Consider the following 10,420-nt stretch of genomic DNA (forward strand, 5'->3'; position numbering starts at 1 on the left):
CCGGGCGCAGTGGCTCACAACTGTAATCCCAGCACTTCGGGAGGCTGAGGCGGGTGGATCACGAGGTCAGGAGTTCAAGATCAGCCTGGCCAAGATGGTGAAATCCCATCTCTACTAAAAATACCAAAAAAATTAGCCAGGTGTGGTGGCGGGCACCTGTAATCCCAGCTACTCGGGAGGCTGAGGAATTGCTTGAACTCGGGAGGTGGAGCTTGCGGTGAGCCGAGATTGCGCCACTGTACTCCAGCCTGGGTGACAGAGCGAGACTCCATATCATAAAAAAAAAAAAAAAAAAAAAAAAAGTGGTGGCATGCTTTCTCTTATGATACAGCTCGATATACAGTATAATAAAATAAAGTAAAATTATCCGTGCATCTTCATGTGATGGTTGATCCAGCTAGGCTTTCCTAAATCCATACCTTAACTTCAGGCCCTTTCTTGGTCTGCGTCCTTGAAAGGTCCCATTGACTTGGCTTCCGAGTGAAGCGCTGTGCACATCATCGTGGGTGCGTCGAAAGGCTTTAGTTTTCCTGGCGGGGTTATTTTCTCAGGTGATAGATTCTACCTGACGTCATCAGCAGCCGGGGGAGGATCCACTTACTGAGTTCTGAGCACAGGTGAACGCTTTCTCTTTCTGGGTTTGGTCAGTCAGATTCTGTCCTGCCTTGTGCCATGCCAGTCCCCACAGACCATGAAACAGGCTGTGCTTTGTAAGAATTCCTTTTTTACCCAGGACTTCAGGGTTTTCTCGCTTCATGCCTGGAGAGTTTGAGTGTGTGCTGAGGTTGAAGGGGAATAGATTTACTTTACAAACAATCTCTAAAAGTAGCTTCTATGCTCAGGCAAGAAAATGTTTTCATATTTCTTCCAAAAATTCATCTCTTTGTATTCTTCTAGGATTTATTCATTTTTCTCTCCCCCATTAGAAACCTAATCAGAGTTTAATAAAGTCATTATAAATTGTTACAATTTTGTTTAGGTATTTCTGGAACTTAGGTTAAGACGGCCAAAAATTGTTCATCTTGGCGTCTCCACAAGCAGTAATATGAAAAGCTGTTATTCAGGATGCACTACTTAGTATCCTCTGCTAGCAAGAAAAGACTATGTGGAGCCCAGGACCGGTCAGATTTATTCCAATAGGCTATTCCTTTTTGACACTGAACTTTCAAAATTTAAATACACTTTCAAGTTTTCTTATCCTGATAACCCCCTTGTTGTAGAAAGGTCAAGTGGTGATATATTCAGAGCTGAGGAAGTTTGAAAAGATCAATGCTTGAGCCTGGCAGTAGAGGACAGAGCTGTAGGACAGGGCGGCCAACCTCTAACATCTACCTGCCACCATCAGAGTCCAGGCTGTGGGTCATAGCTACAAATTATTACAAATATTTGCTCTCCTCCATTCTTCTATCTGGCTTGTCTGCAACAGTTTTAAAAATAACCAGGAATGCCCTATATATTATGCTATGAACACAATTTTCTGTAGCAACTGTAAGCCCAAAATGCATGGCCGTTGATATGGCTAGCCATATCAACTATGTAAATTCAGGGCTGTGGATATGAGCCACCGAGGCAGGGATGCATCTGAGATGGCCCCCAGGGCAGCCTGGCTTTTCAGGGGTGCAGCCTGACAGAGTGTTCTCAAAATGAAAGTGCCATTCCAGAAAGCACTGTTTTCTTCATCACGCATTGCTTCACCAAGCACTTTAGAACCTTACCCTCTGTTCGGTGCTGGGGAAACAAAGGAGAAGAGAAGGGTCTGGATGCCAGTGGGCAGACAGATATATTGAGAACACTGCAGTAACACGGAAAATGATGGTGGTATTGTTGAGGTCCAGAGGAGGCAGCCCTTATCTTAGCCTTTATGATCTTTTAAGGTCAAATCTGTTTTATTAATTGATTTTTATTGAATGAAAATGAAAGAAGGATTAGACAATGTTGTTCAATAGGATTAATTTCGCTTTCAGTTATTCCGCCACTTTCAGGAAAAGTAGGGTTTTGATGTAGTACTGGGACAGGTCTGTAGGGTAGGGTGAGAACGCACTCATGCCCAGGTAGCCGGCACACACCTGTGGACCAATGCCGCCCTCCTGTTCAAATCTAGATCCTATGGCAGTAAATGTAATGGTTAACGGAGAAAAGAGGATAAATTGCTTACTTAAAATTGCTTAAATAATCAAAACTGTCATGCAAGTGATGAATACTGAACTCTTAAAAGCAGTACTTTGCAAAAGGAGAAAAAGAGTTTGCAAGAATTCTAATAGTTCTGATAGTTCTGATAGTTCTAATTGTGTTCTTGCCCTCAAACCTACCAATTAGAATGGTCCTTCTCCAAAACGCATTTCAGAAAATCAGAGTATGAAGCATGGTGTTATTTAGAATTGTCTCCAAATTATTTTGATTTTGCACTGCCATTAGTAAAAGATTTTAAAGCACACCCCAATATATTTATTATAAATTATGTACATTGATAACCACTACATGCACTTTATTTTATTTTATTTTTGAGATGGAGTCTCTCTGTCGCCAAAGCTGGAGTGCAGTGGCGTAATCCTGACTCATGGCAACCTCCGCCTCCAGGGTTCAAGTGATTCTCCTGCCTCAGCCTCCTGATAGCTGGGACTACAGGTGTGCACCACCAGGCCCAGCTAATTTTTGTGTTTTTGGTAGAGATGGGATTTCACTATGTTGGCCGGGCTGGTCTCGAACTCCTGACCTTGTGATCTGCCCACCTCAGCCTCCCAAAGTGTTGAGATTACAGGCGTGAGCCACCGTGCCTGGCTGCACTTTTATTTTTATAAATAACATTTAATATGTCAGAGATACTTTTATATGTGTCCAATTGTATCAATATATTATCAAAAACATATGTAAAATAAAAATGTTAAAAGAATGGTGTCTTAGCTTGGGCTGCTATAGCAAATTATTTTGGACTGAGTGGTTTAAACAACAAACATTTATTTCTCACAGTTCTGGGGGCTGAGAAGTCCCAAATCAGGCTGCTGGCAGATCCAGGGCCTCGCAAGGGCCTGTTACTAGTGTGTAGTGGCCTTCTCCTCATAAAGAGTGAGCAAACTTTCACGTTGGTTCTTATAAGGGCACTAATCCCATTCATGAGGACTCTCCAATCATGACCTAGTCACCTCCGAAGGCCCTACCTTTTAGTCGCATCACCATGCGGGTTAGGATTTTAATATATGAATTTGTGTGTGTATATTGGGCAGGGGGATACATTCAATCCATAAGAAATGGAATAAATTGAAATGAGTTCTAGCATGTCCTTGATACCCTCCAAAGGACTACAATGGACACTCCCTGGGTACGTATGCCCCACTTACGAGACCAGTCTAGGAAGCCAGACAGAGTGGAGAGAGCTGAGCTGTGTTTTGAATACTTGGGCAACTGGCCCACATAGTCTTTCTTCCCTGCATCATTCTACATCCAAGGATAAATTATTATAAAAGGAATTGGTAAATAGTTCCAAAGGAATCCATATGCAAATACAGAAATATTTTTAAGTGAATTTGCATGAAAGAGGTCCTTAGGTTCATCCCAGCCATCGATGTGAATTCAGCAGAGGAACATAGTCACTGACATGGTTTTCATCCCATTAACTGGGGTTGGTCAGGATTGGGTCAGAAACTTCACGCTTAAGAGCACTGATCCTATGCTCTTTAATCGGTAGAAGACATATTTCATTTTTGTACAACAAATAAGATGTATCTACACACTTGAACTTTCTATTTTAGCAACTTCTAGGCATAACTTAGAAATACAAAGTAAAAACGTTTCATATTTTTGGTTGCCGTCCTGGAAAGAAAAGGAGAAATACAGCTTCCGTCCTGGAAAGAACAGGAGAAATATAACTTCTGTTTGTTGGAAACTCTTCAGTTCAAAGTTCCTCTAGATGTCAGTATTACATAGGGAAATGAAAACATAACAGCCTTTGGCAGTGAATAAAGGCCTTCTTACATTATTTAAATAGAAAAACATATGTGATATATAATTACTAAAGAAAAAAGCAGCCTCACTTGGAAGCTGGCTTCTTATATTCCTCAATACTGACAGCTTCTCCTGTTGGTCAAGTCCAACTCCGAACCCAAAGAATATTGGCCCAGCATGTGGACTTTTCCACCTGATACTCAGATGGCTTCAGAGGCAAACGTGGATCTATCGGTGCTCCGTGGAGTCTTACAGCCAGCTGCTCAATTGTATATACTGTGATGGGCTGAAATTGACTGATCCATACCAGTTTTCATTATTAAATCCACGTATGCTTATACCATTGCATTCATGCCACACAGAGTAAACCCAGAAGCACAATGTCTATTGATACACCAGAGTTTTCGTTTCAAAAGGGAAGAACTAAAAGACAGTTATACCTTAAACACAATTTGTTAAACTGTCTTATTCAACTAATTTGGATATATGCTTTCAAAATTGGACTTACATTCTCTGTCTTCTTTTCTTTTTTTGCTTCTCTTCCATGTTAATTGTAATCTTTTGACAAATATTTATCTCTTCACTCTGTTAATTTGTTTTTGATTTATGACCTTCTCTCTTAATCATTTTTCTTTTCTCCTGTGGTGCCAACTATGTAGTAGATCTCAATAAATATGAATCATGTAACTTGGCTATAGTCTTTCTATCTTTTTTTTTTTTTTTTTCCCAGAAAGACAGTATAGTGTGGTAGTTAGGTGCACAGGCTGAAGTAGACAGCTGGGTTAGAATCCTAGCTCTACCATTTCTAAACTTTATAACCTTTGGAAATTAGCCTCATTTATACAATGGGGCTAATAATATCTATCTTAAAGGGCTGTTAGAAGGAGCAACCAGGTAAACAAAGTGCTTAAAAGAGTGACTGGTACATAGTGTGTGTGCACAATACATGGTAGCCATCACCACTACCACATCATTAGCATGATCACCACCATCACCACTACAACCACTATCACCGCTACAGTCACCACCATCACCACTACCACTACCACCATCACCACCACCACCACCACCACCAGCACTACCACTACCACCACCATCACGGTCACCACCGTCATTACCACTACCACCGTGACTACCACCACAACCACCACTACCACCACCACCACCACCACCATGATCACCACCGTCATGACCACTACCATCATCATCACCATCATCACTACATACTGGTCTCTGAAGTAATCGCCAGGGAGTCAAAGATGAACCAGTCTTTTTGCCCACTAGAAGTCCACAATCTCATGGGAAATTGACCGGAAAAAAGGCTTAAAAGTGTTATAGGGAATACCAGGGTTAGGGCTATGTGCTGAGTTCTGTGCAAGCACAGAGGAGGGAGCAGTTGGCTTTGCTTGAAGCAGCAGCAGCTCATTTTCTCTGCAGAGGGAAAAGTAGGCAAGTGCCATCTCTGGACTTCCACTTAAAGAGAAACTTTAAGAGAAAGAGAAACTCTGAAGCTCTCACTTCCAGCCTTGGCTTTCCATAGATTTACTAAACGTGCCTTCATGTTGTAAGCTCACCATCTGAAAAACGGAAATCCTCTGAATCCATGGAGCTGCCCCCTTAATTGTTTAAAAGCACATTTGTGGCCGGACTTGGTGGCTCACACCTGTAATCCCAGCACCTTGGGAGGCCGAAGCAGGCGGATCACCTGAGGTCAGGAGTTCAAGACCAGCCTGGCAAACGTGGTAAAACCCCGTCTCTACTGAAAATACAAAAAATTAGCCAGGCATGGTGGTGCGTGCCTGTAGTCCCAGCTACTCAGGAGGCTAAGGTAGGAGAATCGCCTGAACCTGGGAGGTGGAGGTTGCAGTGAGCCAAGATCGCGCCACTGCACTCCAGCCTGGGCGACAAGAGTGAAACTCTGTCTAAAAAAAAGAAAGAAAGAAAGAAAGCACATTTGCAATTTGTCTTGATATCTGTGCTCTGAACTTACATGGTGTTTCATGCTTGCAAATCAGCTGAAGGCAAATTACGTTGTGTTTCAAAGGGGAAATAAATACTTTTTTTGGACATCCACACGATGTCATTAATTTATAATGCATAACTTTAGAAGTTGTGATAATTTGGGTGGATTGGGTTAATGTTTCCCTTTTATATGGGGTACATTAGCTAACGGTTTGCTCAACTAATTCAGAGACTCCAGAACTGTGAGAAGAATGTTTATCCTCTTAGGAAAAAGGCCATCTGTTCTAAGCACTGTAAAGGTTCCATTTATAAAGCTGACTTTCATCTCCAACTCTCTAGTTTACAGAGCCCATTCACATGTATCCTCTCATTTCTATTTGATTTATATGTAAACCAGATAAAGACAACTTAAACAGAAGTCAAGGGTGATGTACACATTATTGTATCCTTTCATCTACTCGTAAAGGTGGGCTTTTTCCCATAATGACAGTTTTACAGAATTTCTTTGAAAATAGTGAGTTCATTTCAGATACTGTAGTCTATATGGGCTTTCATTAATTCAGACAGTTCTGCCCTCTATATTACTATTAAGTTTACTGTTTTTTTTTTCTATGTTTGAATGGTATAATAGAGTAGCTTTCACTCTGGGGTGATGGGAGATTTTGCTCCCCATTTATGGATCTCTGGAGACCTTTTTGGTCATCGCAACTGGGAGGGAGGGTGCTCCTGGCGTCTGGTGGATAGAGGCCGGCGATGCTGCTATCCTGTAATGCTGATGACACTCCCCACCACGCAGGACCATCCAGCGCAAGTGTCAGGAGTGCTGAGTTTGAAAAGCCCAGATGTGATACGTAACTTCAGTTACTCAATTGTGCCTCCACAGGCCAAGGAGGTGTGGTCAAATGCCGACCTGACGGAAAGGATGCCTGTCAAAAGCAAAAGGACATCAGCCTTTGCAGGTAACATCTTTAGAAAACTAGATAGTTATGAATAAAGAAAGTCCTGTTATAAAAGTCCTATTGTTATTCAGAGGAAGTTGCACATTCATAAAGCCCTGTGTAGGAAGAAGTGATGTTTGTATTAAGAAAAAAAAAAAACCCTCCCCCCCCGCTTTTTTTGCTTGTCTTTCGGTCTTACTACTTACAAACAAGAACATCTTTTGGAACCCAGTTGGTCATATTTCCTTCCACTTTGCTTTTAAAAGCTTATATCTGCTGATAAAAAGAAACCTGGATAAAGATGCCATTATAGAAAGCCAAAATTATACTGATCACCTACATTCTCCATTAAAATATTTTGTGTCCTATGGTGGCTTCTAGAGAGATCTACCCAGAAGAATCAGCTCTCTTCTGAGAAAGGAAAGGTTAATAAACTCAACAAGAAAAATGCTGAGAAGACCAATGCCTCTCTAGTTCATAGAAGTTTTGCCATATTTCATACAAAAAGACAAGACAAAGTAGAAGATTTTGCTCCAAGAAATTCTATAGATCCAAGAGAGAATATAGATGGAACAGACATTTCATGCACAGAGAGCCTGAATAGACAGGAAAGTGATACTGCTGTGAATGAAAAACAAGCCACTGTGGATAAAAACGGACATCCAGTGTTCGAAGAAGAGAAAACGGGTTTAATTATAAGGAAGATGCTAGTGGAAGAGAAGCTGAGAAGAAAACTGGCAACTGCACACGAGACAGTGCTGGACCAATGTCCAAATAAAAATCAATACATGTATCAGGCTAATGGTGACCAATTTCCTGAAAGATAGGGTTACAGCATTGCATATCCGCAGCGATGCTTTCTGTAGATCTATGTGCCGTTGCAGTTTAAGGCCTTATTAAAAGGATAAACGAAGAGAGTTTTGAAGCGACGATTTATAACTCAGTTTTCCAGCTTACATGAATTTTTCATGGCCACATTTTCTTGCCATTATTTTTTCTTCTTGCCTGTGATATTTTCAGGCATTTTATTGTTTTCTATGTTTTCTACCAACTGGTAGACAAAGATGATGATTAATAGTGCCCTCAGGAATCAGTATTTTTTTTTTTTTTTTTTTTTTGAGACGGAGTCTCGCTCTGTTGCCCGGGCTGAAGTGCAGTGGCCGGATCTCAGCTCACTGCAAGCTCCGCCTCCCGGGTTCCCGCCATTCTCCTGCCTCAGCCTCCCGAGTAGCTGGGACTACAGGCACAGCCTGTATTTTTAGTAGAGACGGGGTTTCACCGTGTTAGCCAGGATGGTCTCGATCTCCTGACCTCGTGATCCACCCGTCTCGGCCTCCCAAAGTGCTGGGATTACAGGCTTGAGCCACCGCGCCCGGCCGGAATCAGTATTTTTGAAAGATCAAGTAAAACATTTTTATTTTTAGCAGTACAGAACATATCCTTCCTAAAGACAAGAATTAAATAATGACTAGATTTATCTGTAATTTAAAAACCTAAATCTGAGAAAGCTTACCTATTCCATTATAAATAATAATTTTCCCAAATATAGTGAGGATGAAATATAGTGAGGATGAAGTAAGATGTAGATTATTGAATGACTTTCTTTCTCAACTACACAGTTTCACATGTAGATTAAGGTAATATTGTAGCCAATTAAAATGAACTACTCAAAGTTATGAGTAATCACATATCACAGTATCTATTTGGAACCAAAAGTATCAAAACACTTGTGTGGTCTTTTTTAGGGATTTAAAACATACTTCTTAGTTCATTTTTTAATAATGTATCTGAAATCTCATCTTGGAGAAATTTAATTTTCCAAGAATTAAGCGTAAATACTAATGATTGCTAAGAAAGAAACTTCATCACTGCCAGATGTGTTCAGTAAGGTTGAGAGCTGCTGAGAAATGGAAATTAGGTCAATTCTTCCACTGATAATTGTTTAGTCTTAATGCCGTTAAGATTCAGAGAGATTGGCCAGGCGCGGTGGCTCACGCCTGTAATCCCAGCACTTTGGGAGGCGGAGGCGGGCGGATCATGAGGTCAGGAGATTGAGACCATCCTGGCTAATACAGTGAAACCCCGTCTCTACTAAAAATGCAAAAAAGTAGCCGGGCGAGGTGGCGGCGCCTGTCATCCCAGCACTTTGGGAGACCGAGGAGGGCGGATCACGAGGTCAGCAGACTGAGACCATCCTGGCTAACACGGTGAAACCCCGTCTCTACCAAAAATACGAAAAACTAGCCGGGCGAGGTGGCGGCACCTGTAGTCCCAGCCACTCGGGAGGCTGAGGCAGGAGAATGGCGGGAACCCGGGAGGCGGAGCTTGCAGTGAGCGGAGATCCGGCCACTGCACTCCAGCCTGGGTGACAGAGCGAGACTCCACCTCAAAACAAAACAAAACAAAAAATTCAGACAGATTATTGCTTCTTTTATCATGCTATAATTTAATAATTTCTCTCTTCTCTAAGGAAAGGAAGTGAAAAAAGGAAGATCAAATTAGTTAGGTATTCATAAAATGACGGCTTTTGTTAAGTGACAGTGGAATAACGTGGGGTCACGATTTGGCCCTTGGAGAGATTCCCTGGGACCCTGGTTATCTCCACCCCTAGACTTGATGGGCAGCATGCTGCTCCATTTCCTCTCCAAGCACCGAAATGGTCACCTCTGTCACGGAGCTCACGTCCTCGTCACCAAAACACTGTTTTTGTGTGTGTGTGTTTTTTTTTTTTGAGACGGAGTCTGGCTCCCTCTCCTAGGCTGGAGTGCAGTGGCCGGATCTCAGCTCACTGCAAGCTCCGCCTCCCGGGTTCGCGCCATTCTCCTGCCTCAGCCTCCTGAGTGGCTGGGACTACAGGCGCCTCCACCTCACCCAGCTCATTTTTTGTATATTTTTTTAATAGAGACGGGGTTTCGCCGTGTTCCCCAGGATGGTCTCGATCTGCTGACCTCGTGATCCACCTGCCTCAGCCTCCCAAAGTGCTGGGATGACAGGCGGGAGCCACCGTGCCCGGCACCAAAACACTGTTTTAAGAAAAGTCTTCGTTCTAAGAATTTTCACCATCTGACTATTTTCTTCTGGAAACTTTGAGAGCGGCAACTGGATTTTACTTTCCAGGTGTGTCAGCAGCATAGGGGCCATTTCTACCCCCACGAATCCCTGGCGGTGCAGCCGTGGGATCCATGTTCTGGAATACCCACCGGAGTGCCCGGGCAGCAGTGAGCGGAGAGTGGCAGAGGGCGCCTCGCCAACGAGGACAGCAGAAGCGCAGAGTAGGCCGGGCGCGGTGGCTCCCGCCTGTAATCCCAGCCCTTTGGGAGGCCGAGACGGGCGGATCACGAGGTCAGGAGATCGAGACCATCCTGGCTAACACGGTGAAACCCCGTCTCCACTAAAAAATACAAAAAACTAGCCGGGCGAGGTGGCGGCGCCTGTAGTCCCAGCTCCTCGGGAGGCTGAGGCAGGAGAATGGCGGGAACCCGGGAGGCGGAGCTTGCAGTGAGCTGAGATCCGGCCACTGCACTCCAGCCCGGGCGACAGAGCGAGACTCCGTCCCAAAAAAAAAAAAAAAAAAAAAAAAA

At 43.1% G+C, this 10,420-nt stretch overlaps 1 protein-coding gene across 1 annotated transcript in view; it reads left to right on the forward strand.

Annotated features, from left to right (window-relative positions):
• Nucleotides 1-10,420, forward strand: part of MYLK4 (myosin light chain kinase family member 4) — a 104,357-nt gene that overhangs the window by 70,628 nt on the left and 23,309 nt on the right. The window contains exon 3 of the mRNA XM_023221062.2: nucleotides 6,785-6,860. Coding sequence (XP_023076830.2) covers nucleotides 6,785-6,860 — 76 coding nt within the window. The remainder of the gene's footprint in view (nucleotides 1-6,784; nucleotides 6,861-10,420) is intronic.

Source organism: Piliocolobus tephrosceles, chromosome 5 (genome assembly GCF_002776525.5).
Source record: "Piliocolobus tephrosceles isolate RC106 chromosome 5, ASM277652v3, whole genome shotgun sequence".
NCBI lineage: Eukaryota > Metazoa > Chordata > Mammalia > Primates > Cercopithecidae > Piliocolobus > Piliocolobus tephrosceles.